The following is a 20429-nucleotide window of genomic DNA, read 5'->3' as shown; positions in this document are numbered from 1 at the left end:
CACTTTTTAAATGTATATGAAAGGCCAGAAATAGGTTTTCATTGGTAGGAAGGATGGCCTGTTAACTAGTACAATGAGTATTAAAGTGTCTTTCTTTGATGAAGCTGAAGGGACACAACATGTATACGGAACAGCTAGTAAATTTAGAGATGCTTGCCACCATCTCATGAAAAAAGTATAAAAATTGTGAGGTCCTTAGAGATGGGAGGTCAAACCTGGATGCCTCACTCATTTTCTACTTAGACATTAGTTTAGAAGAACTTCTCTTGTTATCACACACCAACTTTAGGATTAACAAGATTCTGTCACGGGAATCTTGCTGTGTCTTCCTTGAGTAAACCTTCATGCAATGTGTTTTGATTTAGAAACCCAGAACAGAACCTCATCAGGCTCAGAAGACAGGCATAAGTATGATTTTGTGTGCAAAACCTGGTAAGAAATTTACTTTCAAATAATATTAAGGTTGTGGGGGAAGACCTCTAGGATGGCTTTCATTGACTACTGTTATCTACCAAACTATCACTGTAGAGTGACTTAGATTGAGTTATCTTAGCTTGCAACAATTACCAATGCAAATGTACCATTGGGAAATAAATCAGCAAAAATTTTGATCAGCAAGAGTTGTGACAAAACATAAATCATTTTTCTTCGGACCTTAGAAAACCTCCCAGTCAATATTACAGCTCAACTGTGTATGTCATATACCAGTTTGCTCTGGTATATAACTAGCTCTGAATTTTCTCTTCCATCAGGTTGGGGAGGTGCAGAGGGAGGGCAACGGAGTTACCATTCAGAACATCTAAAATAAAGCTATTTCACTGTCAAAAAAAAAAAAGTCTTATGTATCCAAATCCTTGCTGCTTCCTACCATCAAGGACCAAGGTTGAGTGACCAAGAATAGTTCCCAAGAAAGACCCTGCTATCCCTCAGTTGTATGGTTTTGAGAAGGTTGCTGAATTTTTCCCCTACACCTCAACTTCTATAAAAAGCATTCAACTTGTACTAGTCACTGACATCAGACAGTCATGATCCATCTTACAGAACATTAAATATTAGCAAGTTTAAGTTGACCTGCAAACACATGGAACAGAAAATCAGACTGTGTGTGGTCTCTGAATCTAAAATGCACTACATATATAAGAAAGTCCATTTTTCTTTGTTCTTTGATAACACCACACTCTGTTGTCTATCTTTATATCAGTTAATAGTGATTAATTAAAAGTGATTAACAATCATTCTTGTAAACTGGGAAACTTCAGTTTGTCAAAATAGTTTGTATTTCAATTATTAAAAGAGTTCCACTTGGATGTCAGTTCCATTATACTTACTAAAGTGTATCTGGAGGACCAATAATAAGGACTTCCCATCGGTAGAGATCATTGTCATCTATTAAACCTGCTGAAAAGCCTTCCACTGGATTTTTGTTGAGTTCTGTGGGGAAAAAAAGTTTTATAAAAAAAATTTAAGTACATAATCTTCACCCAACATTCATTACAGAACATTAAAAATTTTAAACTGTTAAATGAATACACCTAGACTAGCAAAATGTTACCTGATGTCAAAACCTTTCCATTTCTATAACACAAGGAAGCAATGGGTAAAGCAAGCTATCCAGAAGATCAACTTCTACCTCCCTTTTACATCTACCCTGGTTTCCAGCAAGGTTCCTACCATTCTAAGTAGCTCTCTGGTGGAATATAGGTATAGTGGGACAGAGAGCTTATTAAAATGCAGTTGTCAGACTTATCCCCCCGAGATTCTGGTTCAGAGGAAAATCAAACCAGGATTTCTGATAATTCTTATGGTATGGTATGGTCTTTAGGGTTTTGGCCTTTGAGAAATACCAATAGAGTGCCTGGTCCCTTTTCACTGCAATTTGCTATATAACCAATTTTAATTTATACTAGTAACTATGTATCTGCATGACTAAGTCCTCTGCATTCTTGGGGATACATGTCTATGGCGGGTGTCCATGTGTGGCCCAACAGACTCTGTGAGTACAGAAAGAGGACAGATTCCATCTGTCCTGCCTATGTATGTTGAACCTTCTGCTGGCCACAGTTTCCAGCATCCAGGAATGGCTTAAGAATAATAGCTGGAGCCTACAGGAACACTAGCAACATGAGATTTTCCTCTTCCAGAGAGAGTGCTCTAGCACGGATAGAGAATGATGGGGGCTGGGGATAAGACAAAGGCAAAGAACTAGCGAGGCGGGGGGACGCAGCCCATGAGGGCCCCTAAGAGGAGCAGGTGAGAAAGAGAGCAAAGTCTGAACAGTTCCTGGAGACACAGGGCTTAACAAAGTAATGACCCGTCGACGGTGGGCATCATGGTAGGATTTTTAAAAAAGCTTTAACGAGATGTAATTGACATTCAGTAAATTGTAGGTATTTAAATTATATCATTTCTTACACATTGATGTATGTACATGGCTGTGAGGTCATCACCACTGTCATGATTGAGAGTGTGTTATGTATAAACACATGAATCACCAACAAGAGGCACTGCTTGGCTCAGACTGAGAAGAGGGGACAAAGCGCAGTGGACAGCGGCTGAGCGCGGCTGCCTGGCAGCTGAGCAGGTCTGTGACTCTCACCTAACTCCTGCCATCGTCCTCAAGGCGTTTGGGCCCATGATAAGTAAGTGCAACGCAACTCGCAGTGCTATAGAAGACTGAACAAAGTGCGTCATTAACTGAGAAGAAAATATTTAATTTTTTGAGGAATCAGAGGTGTTTATTTCAACAACTAAGATTTAACACCCCAACATGCCAGTGAAACCCAGAGAGAGCCAAAAGTGAAAGTTTATTTATATTTAAACATGAATGGCTTCTTTTCTCAAAATTTGAGGGAAGTCCTTTTTTTAATTTCTAAGTCTAATATTTTTGCCTAACTGGCAAAGCAGACTTATAAAAAGTTTTAAATCAATACCGTGTTGCAAAATATAATAAATGCAGTTTTACTTTTAAACAGCCATTCTAAGACATTCTTTAAATACTGAAAATGCAAAGAAGTTGTATTTCAATCTGGTTATTTTGTTTATGAATGCAAACATTCACTGAGTGTCAACGCTGCAGACATTCTGGAAAAGATCTGCAAGTCCCACTTTTACTGTCAGTTGAGGGGCGAGTAGAGCATAGACAAGCACAATCTGCACAGGTAATTTCTACACTGAGTTATCTCATTTCTAACCCTTCTCTGGACAAACACTAGTATGTTACTCAGACCATTTTCTCCAACAATAGCTGTAAGAGTCTTGCAGAAGATTTTATAATTTATCCAGAAATCACCTAGTTATTGAATCTTGTATTAGAAGTCCAGTGAAATTTTATAAACATAGATGGGTAAATTCTTAAATTAGCATATATGGTCAAAACTACCCTTGAAAACTTCCTTACACTTTCCATAAAGTATATTATTGCTTCTCATTATGTATTTCATCAATACACAAATTCTATAAAAATCTTTTACATGTTCTTTGCATTCTTCTCTTCTACAGGAGTGATTGTGTCCACTGCTTGTTTCATTAAGTAATGCAAAAGTAATGCTGAAAGATGTCCATTCATCTTGGTTTTGTCATGGTTTTTGCCCCTAGCATGGCTCCTCAAAGCCTAGATCCATGGGCATTTAACAGATTTAATCTACCTATAGAGACCAACCATTATCATACTTTTCATGAATGCTTCTTTCAAGGTCCAATTCAAGTACCATATTCCTCCTCCAGGAAGCCTTCCCTAAATAACTTACCAAATAATCTTGTCTTCTGCTAAATTCCTATTAATCATACTTTTAGTCTGTACTGCATCCCCTGGCACTTGACTATTAGCTCCTGATTCTCACAGAAGTAAAAAGGCGATTACAATGTGTATTAAATGGTCCAACATTGGTACAGGAATTTGGAGGGGCACAAAGAAGAGACAAAATAATCAAAATAATCAAGAAGAGACAAAAAGGCTTCTAAAAAGAGAAGAGATATCTGAAATAAGACAAAGGATTTGGGTGGAGTAAGTGCAAGGCTTAGATAGAAGAACATATACTACAAAAATCTGAAATATGGAGATCAGTATGGCGGCAGAGGGGTACAACACACCATGAAGCTGAAGCTAGACAGAATGTCAGGAGGACAGCAAAGGGCCTTTATAAGCCATGTTAGTTTAGATTTTACCCAGAGAACAATTTTTGTTTGTGTTTTATTTTGCTTTGTTTTTAAAACAAAGAGGTCATCTCATGAAATTTACATTTTCAAAAACCAATCTCTCAGAATGTGAAAAGTATGTGACAGAGTAAGGCCATGTGATGACAAAGAAGCCAAAAAAGGAAAGGAAGCTATTAAAGTAATTCTGTAAAGTGTATCTTCAGTATATAGTAGTGGGAATAATGATGGAAAACATGGATACATAGGAGGTAGAATCAATCAACCAAGATTGGTGATATAGGGAGTTTAAAAAGTCAATAACAATACATAACTTCTCAAAAAGTTTATAAGCATAGTTACCATATAACCCAGTAATTACACCTCTAGGTATAACCCCAAGAGAAATGAAAACATTCATCCACATAGGAATTTATACTTAAATGTTTATACTGCAGCATAGTCAAAAAGTAGAATCCAAATGTCCATCAATAAACGAATAAACAAAATATAACATATACATACAATGGAATATAATTGAGCCATAAGAAAAGGAATTAGGTGCTGGTACATGCTACAACAAGCTAGAACTTCGATTGTGGCATGCTGGTTCTCAATGAACTTCAAGAACATCAAGCTAAGCAAAAGAAACCAAACACAAGGCTGCATACCGTATGATTCCTTTCATATCTACAAATCCAGAGACAAAAAGCAAAGTGGGGGTGGGGGGCCGTGGGTGCAATTACTTAATGAGTCTGGGAGTTTTTGTGGGGTGATGAAAGTGTTTTGAAACTGAAGAGAGTAACAGTGGTTGCACAACACTGTGAATACCATTGAACCGTATACTTTAAAATGGTTAATTTTATGTTATCTGAGTTTCAACTCAATTTTTTAAAATGACAAATAGGTTTCTATGCAGAGAAACTGGGTAGGAGTCTATTCTTTTTCTGAAATGGGAATTATATTAAAGATGTGCTGATTTTAGAGGGAGGGAAAGAAATGATAGGTTTGGCTTTATGTACCTATGGGACATAAATACATTGTTTCCAAAAGAAATTTCAGCTAGAAACCTGGGGGTTATCAGAATGCTGCTGATAACTGAAGCCATAAGACTGATGGTATCACCCAAGGATGAGCCTAAGTGTCAACTGTGGAGAATCTAACTGAAGGAATTCTAGAGAATACCAATACCAGGGGGATTAAAAAAGAAACGGCTACAAATATGACAGAAATAGGAAGAAAACCAGGAAAAAGCTAGATCAAAGAAGCCAAAGAAGATGCGTTCCAAGGAGAAAGTTGCCAACAATAAATGCACACTGTTTAGGAAAGAGGAGGCCTAAAGTCAGTCTACTGGGTTCAGTTCAAAGAATGGCAAAGCTGCCCTGGGCATAGGTAATTTCGGTGTAATTGTAAAGCCATGCAGATAACACTCAATTGACAAAAAGAAGGTGAAGTAAAAAATACAGGTGGAAATTTTCTCTAGAAGTTTATGATGAAAAGTGTAGTAGCCATATGTAGATGAAATTCCAGCAAAATTCCATTTTTAAATCCCCTTTTTAATGGGAAAGGCCGACGACGAAAGATGTTTAAATAGCCTACTACATTTAAATGCTAACAGAGATACCTCATACTGTATTTGAATACAAGTACAAATAAATAAAAGTCAGCTGAAAAAAAAATGCAGATTTATTTTTTAACATACTTTTAGTTGGAGGTGGCATTCCTTAGCAGAACACAAAACTCAACAGTCAGAACATACTACATAAGGTATTTTATGAGAGACTGGGAGAGAATATTTACAGCACAATAGGTAAAAGTCTAATATCCTTAATACAAAGAGATTTCCTGTTAATCAAAAGAAAGGGGAAACATGCAAAGAGTAAAAATACAATGAGGGGAAATGGAAATTGCTAACATACACAAAAACCTAGCCTGCTTAAGACAAATATTTAAACCAAGAACTGGATATGCCTGGGTTTCTACTTAGATTCCTAAGATATTACAGAGAAGTTCTGAATGTGAAAAAGATAATGATACTTTTTTTCTGGATGCTACCTGGACATGAGTAAAGTTGGAAACAGTTAGAAAGAGCTCTCTTTTTCTTGTATCACGAATGCTCAGACAAAATTTTAAAGTTCTAAAGCAGGCAAAACTAATCAGTAACATTAGAAATCAGGACAACAGTCACCTTTTCTTCTTTTTCTTTCAATGGGGTATATGGTATATGGAAGGAAGGAAGAAAGAGATTCTGGGATGCTAGTAATGGCATGCTGTACATAATATTTATGCATTTTTCTTTGTGTATATTATACTTTAATTTCTAAAACTCAGTAAATCCCAAAGTATTGATGACTGCTAAATGAGAGTTATGTATACATACTGTGAATCTGGAAATCACTGAGGGCCAAAATGGTCTACAAACCGTGAATTAAAAATGAAATCAAGGACAAGGTAATTACCTTGAGAATAATGATTTAGATAGGTATAAGTAGTGGAAAATAAAGCATGAGCAGGCTTGCTATAATGTAATCATTATTCAAGAATAAGACTAAAAGAGAAAAAGGAAAACACATGAAAAGTAAAAACTCTTCAATCCCCAATTTGAATCAGAAGTATCCATATGAACTCATGATAAAGCTCTAAAAATGCAGAGCTCTGTCCACTTAAAAAGTCAAGAAAAATGACCAATTTGCAGCAATGAGTGTCCCTAGCGCCCAGAATATAGTCTCCAAATATGAGCTACACTTAAATGAAGCAGGGCTCTTCAGAAAAATGGCTGATTCCAGGTCTGGGGCAGGAAGTGTTCCAGGCTCAACTCTCATATCAGATAAAAAAGAAGCCATCAAGTAATACTATGGTCTTGTTAAAAGGACTCAGACAACTTGAAGAGACTTCCATTGGCCCAATAAGGGACAATGTGAGTATCAACAGTTAATAACCACTAAGGATTGAAACATGTTTCAACCCATGAGTTTATAAACTGATACAAGAAACAACAAACTGACTGATCCCATTATAGGATGCTAGTAAACCATTTTGTTATTTTGAAAACCACTTTTTTTTTCCTTAAAACACACACACACACACAAGATTTATTCTTCCTTTTCTATACAAATAGCATTGTCAGGAAATCAAACAGTAACTATTCTTTGATCAAATGAGGTATCTCTCCTTACAGAGACAGTCCAGTTAAAAAATGAAAACTTACTGAAACCTTGCCATTTTGTCATTTTAACCTAGGCATTTTAGAAAGGACAAGCAGACATTAACATGCCTCCTGATAAATAAGCCACCACTTAGGAAGTGATCTCACTTGACTCACAAACCAGAACCCCTAGACGCAATAACCAATTTATAGAAAACACAGAGAAATATGTTAAAGAATATTCCCAACATACAATTAGCAAAATCTATACTTTGGGAAATTCTAAAAGGCAAGGTCTAGAATCTTCAATAAGTATACTGTAAGAAGCAACAACAGAGAGGACTGAATTCAGACTTTTAAAAAATGTATGACACATGCACAAATTTGGAGGCTAACTAGATCTAACAATATTAAACTATTTTTAATTTTTCCAAGTGTGGTCATGCCACATGGTTTTTTACTCCCACTTTTTTAGGAGGTACATAAATCTTTAAAGTGACTGAAACATTTACAGACAAATAAGGATGGTGTTTGGGTTGCGCTTCAAAATCACAAGGGAGTGGGTAGAGACAGGTAAAACAAGACTGGTTGTGACCGAGTAACTGTTGAGTCTAGGTGAGCACATGCAGGTTCACTGCACAGTCAGCCTACTTTGGTGTTATTATATTCTTAAATTTTTTTCTCCATAAAAGTTTTTTTCAAATGCTAAAAAGACAGTTTTAATGTAATCTAAAATAATGGTTTACAATATTTTGTAGACCATGTGAAAATAAACCTTCACTGGGCTTTAGCAAAAATACAAGGTATCTCAGGATAACAACATTCAAATGCCCAAGTATATGTCATTTTATACTTGGGTATTAAGAAAAATAACCTACTTTAATCGTAAATACACTTTGCTAAGACCAATAGTTGACTAAGTTAAGCTACAAAGCCAAACATATTTATAGCGTAGCAATGACTTTCCTTTGTGTCTTGATGGTTGTGGTCTTCTGCTCCTGGGAATGTGCATTCCTATCACGGTTATTTATGTAACACACAGTTGGTTGTAAGGTGCATTTCTGTAAAGTGACTATTTTTACACTGGCTTCCTTTCAAACTGTTGAAGTGTCAGATAGAACCTTTTATCCGGACACTATGTAATTACTCCTAAGCACTGAGATGGTTTGTCAAAATAATTTTGACCTCATTATCAAATGAATAAATTGCCACGCTACTTTAAAACACACATATCACCAGAAAGTTAGTTACCAGAATTAACTGGGAAAATATCCCTGGTCTTGCAAACTTCCATTAAGTAATCAATACTGAAAAAAGTAATGTTATTAGCAAACAACCAAAGGTTTGCTCATATTTCCTCTAAAGATTTTATAAATGCATCAATTAAATCAACTTAACAGATTTCTGGTAAACTTTAAAAGTTTTGCTTAAAATCAGAATTTTTTTCTTTACACTATGTCCTAGGCTAGGGCTAGATAAGGCAAGCTGATTTCCTAATTGAAAATATTTTCAGCCTAGATGAATTTCTTTTACTGTGCCTCAAGCACATAAGGAATATGGAGCAGACGAACAGAGAGAAGAGCCCAGAGATCCTATCTTGCAACTATTTGGCAATATGCTTCCGAAAGAATTTGCTGGGCAGAATTCTGGACCACACTCCTAAAACAGCACTTCGGGAAGTTCTGCTACCTGCAATGTTTCACCTTGCTTATATCCTCTTCAAACACTTATTATCTAAGGGCTCTTCAACAGTAGGCCCTAAACATGGTGTTGCTTGTGCTTAAACACAGCAGCCGTCGCATATGTCCCTGCCAAGATTTACTATGGCAGGAATTTCCCACAGGGCATATAGACTGTTAGGCCCTGACACTAGTGTCTATTGTTTTATATAAACGTCTCATTTATTTTTTAGAAATAAGTTGATAAAGACACGATGCAAAGGTGGGAGGAGAGGCATGTGAATTTCATCTCACAAGAGAAAACATGGGTCACAGTTTGGGCACAGAGCATGGTATTATGTCAGTAACACCTGGGACTGAATGCCAACTCTCTCACTATCCTTAGCGTCTTAAACAAGTCATGACTCTTTGGAGTGTCCTTTTGCTTGTCAGTATAAGTACAGTAAATCCCAGGGCAGTGCTGCAGGACAGAGGAGCAATACTGCAAGACTGTCCACCTTAGAGTACAGTAAATGTCGAGTGTCTGCTTTTCTCCTTTAAAATTGCTCATTAGACTATAGGCTATAAAGTGAATATAGTGTTCTTCAGAATCTCAAGAACAACACTTCTTTTGGGAAATACTACCTACCCCTGAATATCACACACAACTACTTGTTTTGCTGTTGCTTGTTCTGTACCAGTTTATTCTGTATGCCATACCGCTGGGACATACAAATCAATGAAGGAATACCTGACATGCCAAGAGAATAAGATCTTGCTGAGAATTTTTCAAATCGGCATTAAACAAAAGGAACTCCAATCCATGGGGTAGGCCCACAGCTCAGATCTCAAGGAGAAAGCAGATACTCAAAAATGAACAAAAGCAAGCAACAAGGAGACAGGTCCTAACAGAATTCTAGTTCCTTAAGCCTGGTACCACTCCTGCCCTCTTCCATAAATTAAGCATCAAATTTCCTTTTTTGTCTAAACTTCAGTTCAGTCACTCAGTCATGTCCTACTCTTTGCGACCCCATGGACTGCAGCACGCCCGGCTTCCCTGTCCATCACCAACTGCCAGAGCTTGCTCAAACTCACGTCTATCGAGTTGGGTGATGCATTCCAACCGTCCCATCCTCTGTTGTCCCCTTCTCCTCCTGCCTTCAATCTTTCCCAACATCAGGGTCTTTTTCAGTGAGTCAGTTCTTCCCATCAGGTGGCCAAAGTATTGGAGCTTCATTCAGCATCAGTCCTTCCAATAAATATTCAGGAGTGATTTCCTTTAGGATTGAATGGCTGGATCTCCTTGCAGTCCAACAGATTCTCTTCTCCAACACCACAGTTCAAAAGCATCAATTCTTTGGCACTCAGCTTTCTCTATGTCTAAACTTACTTTATGTCTAAAACATTGTCTAAACTGATCCTAGTTCAATTCCTCTTGCTAAGAGTACCCTTTTCTCCATTCAGAGAGTCATATTTTTAAGCTTACATCCCAGTTGGTCTCTAGGCAGTTTCGCCTCTAATACTTTCTGTATAGCAGTAGTTTCCTAGCTTTCCTTTACTCTCAAGCCACATTACACAGGGGTTACAAACATTCTCAGCAGGGCTGGTAGAGTATGATCACCCCCAGAGGTAGATGAATGGGGTAATCTGTTCACTCTGCCACCAGCTGAGGGTGAGAATCATTAACTGCTTCACTCCATGCTGATTTCCTTTAGTACTACTCAAATTAAATTAAGGTTTCTAACAGTTCCTATCACCTTATCTATGTGTTTTGTGTAAAACTAGGTAAACCGCTCTACTTCATATATCAATACATGGAATGTGCATATATGTATTGTTCCTTCCCTCATCCTGGCTTATCAATGAGTCAATGGGTTATACTAAAAGGGACTCAAAACTATTTAGAGGTTTTTGGAATTTTCTTCTCTCAGCTTTAGAACCCTTTCAGGAATTTTTTCTGGCAGTAAAAAACATGTTTGTAGTAACATAGATCAATCATGTTTATAATAGTATCTTAGGTTTTTTTTTAGTCAAATGCAACCAACTTATTAAAACTTTAAGCCACATAGTACAGAAAATGAGGTATCATTTTATACCTTAGTCACTCAAGTATGGTATGAACATTAGACAGTTTCTACCCCCTTCATTCACTTATAATACTGCCATAAAACATTTCTGTACTGTCCTGTACATCTGTGGAAGTACTACCTAGAATCTAAGCTCTTATAAGTCAAATTGTGAGTCAAAGGAACATACATATCATCCATCAAAAGTCCAATTTGTATTTCCAGAAACACTATAGGTATATATTTCTCTGCAGCCTTGGATAGTATCCTTTTCCTGTTGACAACTCCCTACATGCATTACCTCTTTGCATTTTTTGCCTCTTTTTTTTTTTTTTAACATTAAGTGATTCAGCTTTTTCTTATTGATTTGGGTGAGCTTAATAAGTATTATGGCTCTTTATAATTGCCATTTTTGTTTTAAAATGTTCTTGATTTGTGTTACCTCTTTAAATTCTCATTTAAGAAGTTCAAGGAGAGCAAGTTTTTTTAAAAGTCAATCTTTTTCATAGCTCTTTGGTTTGTCTTGCTTAGAAAAAAGCCTCTCTCCCTCAAGCCCAGACTAAAATAATATTCTCGGTAGATTTTACTTCATGATGTTACCTTTAATTTCAATTCTTGGCCAATTGTTTGCCCACAGCCAGGCTCCTCATGTGCAAGCTGAGGATGACACTGCCTACACTTGGTAAGGTCTGTCTGAGGAGCACACTCACTCACAGAGTCTGACGGCGCACCTGGCACGCCGTGAGTCAGCCCTCAGTGACTATCCCGAGCCCTCTGTAATTCAGGCAAACATAAACACATAAATCATGTTCCCCTCCACCTAGCCCCAGTATGATAAACCAGTTGTTCCAAGGCATTTTATTAAATAATCCACTTTTCCCCCAAGAGTTAAAAGGTAGCCATTGGTAGATCCTGGACTTTAAGGTCACTGAAATTTAAATTCACTGCTTCTTTCCACTGTGGCACTGAATTCTGACTTTGGTTTCATATTTGCATATAACAGCATTTCCTTATAAAGTGTTTGACTCACCTTAAAATCTACCAAGAAAAGAAAAGCACCCAAATTGATAGTTCCATTCTTTTATTTGTTATACACATAGATAAATTTCTAAATTGGCTACAGAGCACCTAGAAAGAAAGCATCCCAATATTAAAAATTAAACTCCCTACATTTCTCCAAATTTTCTATAATACTGATTTTTATGATTGGGAAAGTTTGTTTTAGGTAAAGAGAAAATAAGAGTTTATTGGCAGTGAGCCTTTTCTTTAGTAAAAGTTAACTTTGCCTATACACTCACACAAGTATTTCAAAGTCTCCAGTAGTTGGTGAATGGCAGAGGGTAAAGAATCTGGCTGCAAGGCAGAAGACACAGGAGATTTGGGTTTGATCCCTGTGTCAGGAAGATCCCCTAGAGAAGCTAATGGTAATGCAATCTGGTATTCTTGCCTGAGAAATCCCATGGACAGAAGAGTCTGGCAGGCTACAATTCATGGGGTCACAAAGAGTCAGACATGACTGAGCAAGCTTATGATAGAAACTTAAAAAACAAAAATTAAATAAAACTCAGATGAAATGACTGAGAGACAGTAAAACAGACTAATTCCAACTGCATGAAGAACACATCTCTAAAACAATACATGGAAAAAGTGGACTTAGTCAGGAAAAAAAAAAAAAGCAGACTTAAACCCAGAAAATGAAAAAGAAGCACTAAGGCTAAAAGTAGATGGCCGCTGATCACCTAGATGGAAACTAAGTAGTTATTAAAGCAAACTAAGGAAAGAACTGACCTCTAAGGAATAGAAAATGTTTCCTATGCTAACTAATGGTTTGACTTAACTGCATTCCAATGGCTTGAAAAGAATGACAGAAAACAATTTCTTAGAGAAATGAGATGCAGTGACATATACCATCTGATGAAGGTTAGAATAATACACTGATTAAACCATGTGGTATCCCCATGTCATCTCATTTCCAGGATAAACTCTAAACACAAAGTTACAAGACTGTGTGATATTTAGGGCCAAATGCACCTGATACAACATTCAGACTCTCATCATTTAGTTAAGTAAGAAGCTAATGATTCATTATACAAATCTCATTACATGCTAGCATGCAAAAGTCAAAAATTCTCTTGCTATGTCCTTAATTCTGTCACATTAAAAATTTAAAAATCTATATATATTAGTGTATTATCAATCTGAATGGTTGACAGCTTAGTCAAATTTAGCTTTTAATTATGAAAATTCATATCCATCTTGTGCTTACTTGTACTCTAAGCAGAAAGTCCTTTCATACTCTTTCTCATAAATGAAGAACAGGTAAGCACAGGAAGTATGAAGTCCTAACCACTGGACCAGTCCTAACCTGGTTTGTTTTTAAGGGTAAAGGATGGAAGCCCAACTTTTTCAAATGTCTTTTCAACATATATTATTAGTGATCCACAATCACGGGACTGTTTCTTCCTTAATGAATTAATATAATAGTAATAGGAACACATTATCTTAACAATCCTAAATAGAATCCCAGTAGTCTTTACTATGGAGAAGGCAATGGCACCCCACTCCAGTACTCCTGCCTGGAAAATCCCATGGACGGAGGAGCCTGGTAGGCTCCATTGGGTCTCGAAGAGTCAGACATGACTGAGCAACTTCACTTTCACTTTTCACTTTTATGCATTGGAGAAGGAAATGGCAACCCACTCCAGTGTGCTTGCCTGGAGAATCCCAGGGATGGGGTCGCACAGAGTTGGACACGACTGAACTGACTTAGCAGCAGCAGTAGTCTTTACTAGTGTGTTGATTTCAACCTCTAAGATATCACTGAAGACACTGGCATCTATAACTGGGATTGGTCCAGAGTATTTCTGTGCACTGTCAGATTTTGATATTGGACATAGGCTCAAAATGATACAGAAAGCTTTACAATTTTTACAATAGTGTAACTAAAATAAAGAGGGATATGTACCGGAATAAATAGATTGCTAGATCATGCTAGAAAAAAGGAAGCTCTTTGGGAATTTATAGAATTGTCCTTGAGGGGAGAGGGGAATAAATCTAAGACATATCATATTTATATATAATGTAAATATTACCAAAATAACTTAGTTTAACAAACTTTTTTTTGGTTGAACTAAGCAAGACATGAATCACAGAAGTCATAGAAGGGAACTTCCCTGGCAGTCCAGTGGTTAAAACTCCACAATTCCACTGCAGAGAGTGTGGGTTTGATCCCTGGTGGGCGAACTGAGATAACACATGTGGCATGGTGTGCCCCCACCAAAAAGAAGTCATAAAAATAAGAATGACAGCTGCGTCTACATAGAAATGTAGCTACTAGAATGACGGGGGAATCACTAACATATGACCAAGCTTTAATTTGCCTTTAGCACACATATAAGTAGATTTATATTACGGACACAAAAACAGCAGTGCACAAAGTAAAAACTGGAATTGGTAACATAAATGTAAGATGTTCTAACTCACAAATGCATATTAACACAGTGTGATTTCTGATTCTTCTATTTCTTCTAAGTAGGCCCAGTCCCCGGCCCCATACCCTTGCCATAGGGAAAAAAAATAAATCTAGGCAGCAGGCTATTCCAGTTCCATTCCAAGCTTTCTTCCAGAAAGGAGAATAACAGGTGTGATTATGTGGAAGCAGCAGTGATATATTGCTATTAATTCACTTTCTGGTATATCTCACCATCATGCCTTAAAAAACACCTCCTCAAACCTTTACCTAAGTTGTGCTCTTTGCAACCCCATGGACTATAGCCAGCCAGGCTCCTCTGTCCATGGGATTTTCCAGGCAAGCATACTGGAGCAGGTTGCCATTTCTTACTCCAAGGGATCTTCCCAACCCTGGGACCAAACCCGTGTCTCTTGTACTTCCTGCACAGGCAAGCGGATTCTTTACCACTGTGCCACCTAGGAAGCCCCAGATCCTCCTATAAACCTTACCAAATGTACTAACTTTCTCATCTGTGCTCCCTAGTATTTTTCTATTAGTGAATTTGCCACGTTTTAGATATGAATTCTGTTTGTCCTTATAGCTCAACTGTATTTTAAGAGGTTCAAAGGGAGCCATTTATTTGGGGGAAGGAAGAAACAAAAACTTCTACAAAAAAAGCTAAAGCATATGAACCCTGAGTATAAACTGCATAGTTTTAAATAAGAACCATACTAAACATATTAAATAATTATTAAGTACTTACCATTACAGTTTGCCAAAAAGACATTTAAATCTAGGCTATCCAACTGGATACACAACCACACTTGACTTTGACTATTAAAGAGCTTGGTGTTTTGACAGTAGTGATTAGTGTTCCAACCAGATCAACTTACTCTGTTTCAAAATAGCTTCAATTCTTATTACATTATGACTCAGCTTTAATAGGCACTGCTTTCTAGCTACATTACTTTTAATCCCATTCCCTCTTAATCCTGGACAAAACAAACTACAAATTTAGTATTTTCAGATCTAGACACTCAAAGATTCCCTACTTTCCCTACACCACCAGGCTCTAGGAAATCCTGTCCTCCTGTGTCCCCAGGGCTCCAATTCCCTACATACACACCCCCAATGCAGTATTCTTCCTAGTACACCCTGAGAAACACGGTTCTGTTTTCTGACTTAGGCTGACAGAATCACTTGATTGGCCATGCTCTAGTTTAATTGTTTTAAGACTTTACACAACTATTTCTTCACCGAGATAGTAACTACACCTTGCTTTATAACAACCCTTTAAACCACACGTGTTTTATATTACATACATCACACACAAAATACACTGTTCTATAGATGTGATTATACAGTTTAAGAATAAAAAAGACAAACATTAGAAACAGATTGAGAACTTTTAAATTTCAAAAAGAGAGAAACCTTTGAACAACTGAATCTTTTCCTCGAACAATCTTAAAGAACAAAGTTGGAGGACTCCTATTTTCAAAACTTATTACAAATCTGTCATAATCAAAACAGTTCAGTGCTGGCATAAAAACACAAAGAGATCAACAGAATAAAATAAGAGCTCAGAAAAAAAAAAAACAAAAACCCTTGCATACATAGTCAAATGATTTCCACCAAGGGTGTCAAGACCATTCAATGTGGAAAGGACAGTCTTTCCAACCAATGGTGTTGGGAAAAATTGGATATCCACATGCAGAAAAATGAAAACTGGACTCTTTCCACACATCAGATGCAAAAATTAATTCAAAATGAATCAAAAACCTAAAGCTAAAACTCTAAAATTTTTAGGAGAAAACACAGAGGGAAATCTTCATGACATTATATTTGGCAACAAAATTACTTGACTATTAAAACCAAAAGGAAAGGGAACACCAACATATAGTATATACATATACTGGAGTATCAGTCTTTAAAACAGTAATTCTGAAAATATGCTACAATACAGATGAACCTGGAAAAGATCAAGGTGAGACAAGACAAACACAAAAAGACAAATTATTTGTGATTCTTACAAGGTTTCTGGAGTAGTCAAACTCATAGAGACAGAAAGTAGAATGGTGGTTACTAGGGGCTAGTGGAAGGCCAAGAATGGGTTAAACTGTTGAGTGGGTACAGAGTTTTTTCAATTGGAGATGATGAAAAGGTTTTGGAAACAGTGGTAATGGTAACTAAGCAGTGTGCATAAACTTAATGCCACTGAACTATACACTTAAAAATGGTTTTAATGATCAATTTTATGTGTATTTTATCACAACACAAAAAAATCCAAATATACAAATGAGATCAACATGGAACACCTCAAATAGAAACCAGTCATCCTCTTAACCACTTTGTGTGACAGATCCCTATGTACAGATTGAGGATATCATTGTTCTTAATCACTCGCACACCTTGGATGTGACCCACACTCAAAGAAGGCACCATTAACAACCAGTCGTGGAACCCAAATTTTCTTAATACAGTATTTAGGAGCCACTCCAGCCAAAAAAACACAAGATAAAAGACATTTGCTACCCTTGTCTTAATAGTGACCTTTGGAAACAAATCTGCCCTTCTTTTCCTTTGTGTGAACCCCTTTCTCCCTTATTTTCTGTGGAGCTTCTCCTAAATGAAGGACCATTTCAGTCTGCGTGAGGTTCAAGTAACCCAAAACCCTCATTCTCACTGTTAACAACATATATATGAAAAACAACTCCAAATGGATCACCAAACAGACTTCATAGGTTTGTGAGGGATATCAAATTGCAAGTCATCATTTTTATGGAGTGGGAACTTGAGGCCTAGACTAGAAAAGTAACAGCTAGTCTGGTTCTCCCAATTGAGAACTAGAACAGGAAGATAAACTAGTCTTCATTTAAATTAAAAAAAAAATTAGAAATACTTTTCACAAATTATTTAAATAAATATACAAGTTGCAACTATTTTATGTTCTTCAAAATATTGATATACTGATTTTTTGTTTTTTGGGCAAAGCACTTTAGTACCTTACACATACCAAAAAGCTCTGATGGGCATAATAAATGCCAAGAGAATTAACAAATATTTAGCTAACAAAAGTACAGTAAAGCTAAAGATTGTGATCTGAATTCACTGCCTTGCACCCAGACTACTGGAGAGAGGGGAAGAGGGTGAAACAAGATAAAAGGATGTTTCTTTGCTTCCAGTTTCACTCCTCCAGGTCACTGGCTCCCCCCGCCCCACCACCACCTCCTGCTACAGTTATCAGCTTGCGGTAAAGAATCTGTGAGACAACTCCAAAACCACTAACATATTTACTCAAATTTATAAAGGAAATCTAAGCACCTACATGAAAAACTGGAATTTAATTAAACTTTTTCAAAACATAGTCTAAACAAAAAATTATGTGATTGCCGCTAAGTGGGCTGCGAAAGTGAAAGTGAAAGTGAAGGTCACTCAGTCGTGTCCAACTCTTTACGACTTCATGGACTATATAGTCCATGGAATTCTCCATGCTGGAATACTGGAGTGGGTAGCAGTTCCCTTCTCCAGGGGATCTTCCCAACCCAGGGATCAAACCCAGGTCTCCCATAGGGCTCTAGTGCCACATTAAAAATGAAAGTGAAGACACCAGTGTAGTAAAATGAAAAATATGTATATTACTAAGTACAGTAACACATGACTATGAAATATATTAAAAAGGTTGGAAGAAAAAAATACAACAAAACCATACATAATTGCTTTCGGGTGAAAAGAGACTGACATTTTCTCTCTCTCTCTCTCCAATTAATCCACTGCTCATGAATAGGAATTTCTATAGCTTAAAGATTCGTGAAAATTCAAGGCATTTTTATCATGATTAAGGATTTCAATAACCTCAGAAAACAGGGATTCCTTCAAAAATAACACTGATCTATCTTCTGTAGTCAATTCATAAAGCAATCTTTCTTTTCCTAGTATAACTTTTACTAGGAAGTCTGGTCCACTGCCATTTAGGCCTTTTTAAGGGCTTTTTTTTTTTTTTAATTTTGTAAAAAAAAAAAATTTTTGTTTTATAAAATGTTACAATGCTACTTATAAATAGCTTAAAAAGTCAGTAAAGTTCTTTTTGTCTAACATGAAATTAATTTTTCCCCAAAAAGGACTAAACTATTGCCAGCAGAAGTTCCTAATGGAATTATGCCAAATAGTGACAAATTCCCTGGTAACATTCCATGACTCACTAAAAGAAAGCTTAAGCATTATGCCCTTTGTGGAAAGACTAGTTTAGCCAGATTACTCAAGCACAGAATTACTAGTACTAATAACATCTCGTATATATGCTGTACTTTGATGGACAGATTTAATAATTTAACATTTTATAGCACAAGGCAATTGATCATATTTAGAAGCAGGGACAATTTGAAATCTAAATCATAATAGATTTTTCTCAATACAAGCTGAAGGCCAAGTGTTTCTAATTGAATGTTTTCAAAAGTTTCTCCCCCGCAACCCTACCCATTTCAGAGCTACCTTCAAATTTCCAGTCTTATCTGATTTTAGGAACAGGAAATATTCTCTAAGTGTCAAAGAAAACACGAAGAAAGCCTAATTAATTGGACAACTGAAAAAGAGCGCCATAAAAATTTACAGAGGTATTGGGAATTCCCCAGTGGTCCAATGGTCAGGACTCCACACTTTTCACTGCCAGGGCCTGGGTTCAATCCCTGGTTGGGGAACTAAGATCCTGCAAACCACTCAGTGTGGTCAAAAAAAGAGAGACAAACAACTACTCTTATAAGCCTTTAAAAGAAGCCTCTCCTCCTCTCCACACATACAATTCAAAACTGTCAAGAAGCATTCGATTTTACTGGAAGTTTTTAAAATATTCTTTTTACCTAGCAGAATCAAGCCTTTTTTAGAAGTCTCTAATATTAAGAACATAATAAAAAATGGAATTTTAACACAGTGATAGTGGGACTATTACCTTCTAGGTGATATTTGTTAAGAACCTCAAAAAGATACAAACTTCCAGTTATAAGATAAATTCAGTACTGGGGGTGTAATGTACAACAGGACTAAAGCTAACACTGATGTATTGGTATACTTCTGAAAGTTGCTAAAGAGTAAATCCTAAGAATTCTCATCAGAAGGGAAAAAAACTGGAGTAACTGTGTAACATGATGAATGTTTGTAGTAAGCATTTCACAATATATTAAGTTATTATGTTATATACCTTAAACTTAAACAGCACTGTGTATCTACCCTATCTCAACAAAACAGAAAAAAAAGAACCCCCCCCAAAATGTTTATCTTCTTTGATTCAGCAATGACCACATCTAGATATTTATCCTAAAAGAAATAATAGATTATATGTAAACATTTTTTCATAAGAAAATCCACAGCAGCATTAGCTATAATTTAAATAATTTGTAATACAAAAACAACCTAAAATAAAAAATTCGGGGAATCTGTGGTATTTACATATGAAAGAATGCTAAATATCAATTTTAAATACTTTGAAAAAGTACTTCCCAACACAGGAAAATATTTATAATTTGTTTTTGAAAGATAAATACTGTTAACTATACCTCTTAAAAACATGTACACCACATGCGTTTTAAATGAAGCCAAAGAATTTGACCTAACCCTCTGCGTCTAGTCTAGTCTCCAGCTCAAGGTGCCGGTGTGAGCACGCCTATCCTTTCTCCTTCGCTTAACTGGATAAGCTTCTCTAAAGAAATTTTAAAATAACTTTGTGTTTAGTTTTATAGTTAAAAAAATACACTTTTAAAAGATATTTTAAAAATGCCTAGGTGGATTGCCCATGGTTCTGAAAAGATGGAGGACGGATGGAGGAATGTGAACTGATTAGGCACGGCAGAGGGAGAGAGCAGAATACTCACAGAGGGGGAGCGGCGGCCGAGGAAGGCTAATCTTCTGGGCAGAACCCCAGAGAGGCGCCCGTTCTGTGACCGTCGTACGAGGAAGGTCAGTAGTGAGAAGTGGGACTGAAAACATCT

General features: G+C 36.7%; 1 protein-coding gene across 1 annotated transcript in view; it reads right to left on the bottom strand.

Moving 5' to 3' along the window:
• The window catches only part of UBE2G1 (ubiquitin conjugating enzyme E2 G1), an 88104-nt gene that overhangs the window by 26490 nt on the left and 41185 nt on the right, over positions 1 to 20429 (bottom strand). Inside the window, exon 2 of the mRNA XM_065908476.1 lies at positions 1329 to 1431. Within this exon, the coding sequence (XP_065764548.1) occupies positions 1329 to 1431 (103 nt within the window). The remainder of the gene's footprint in view (positions 1 to 1328; positions 1432 to 20429) is intronic.

This window comes from Muntiacus reevesi, chromosome 18 (genome assembly GCF_963930625.1).
Source record: "Muntiacus reevesi chromosome 18, mMunRee1.1, whole genome shotgun sequence".
Taxonomy (NCBI): domain Eukaryota; kingdom Metazoa; phylum Chordata; class Mammalia; order Artiodactyla; family Cervidae; genus Muntiacus; species Muntiacus reevesi.
Note: the sequence above shows the minus strand (reverse complement) of the source record. Positions and strands in the feature narration are given on the sequence as shown.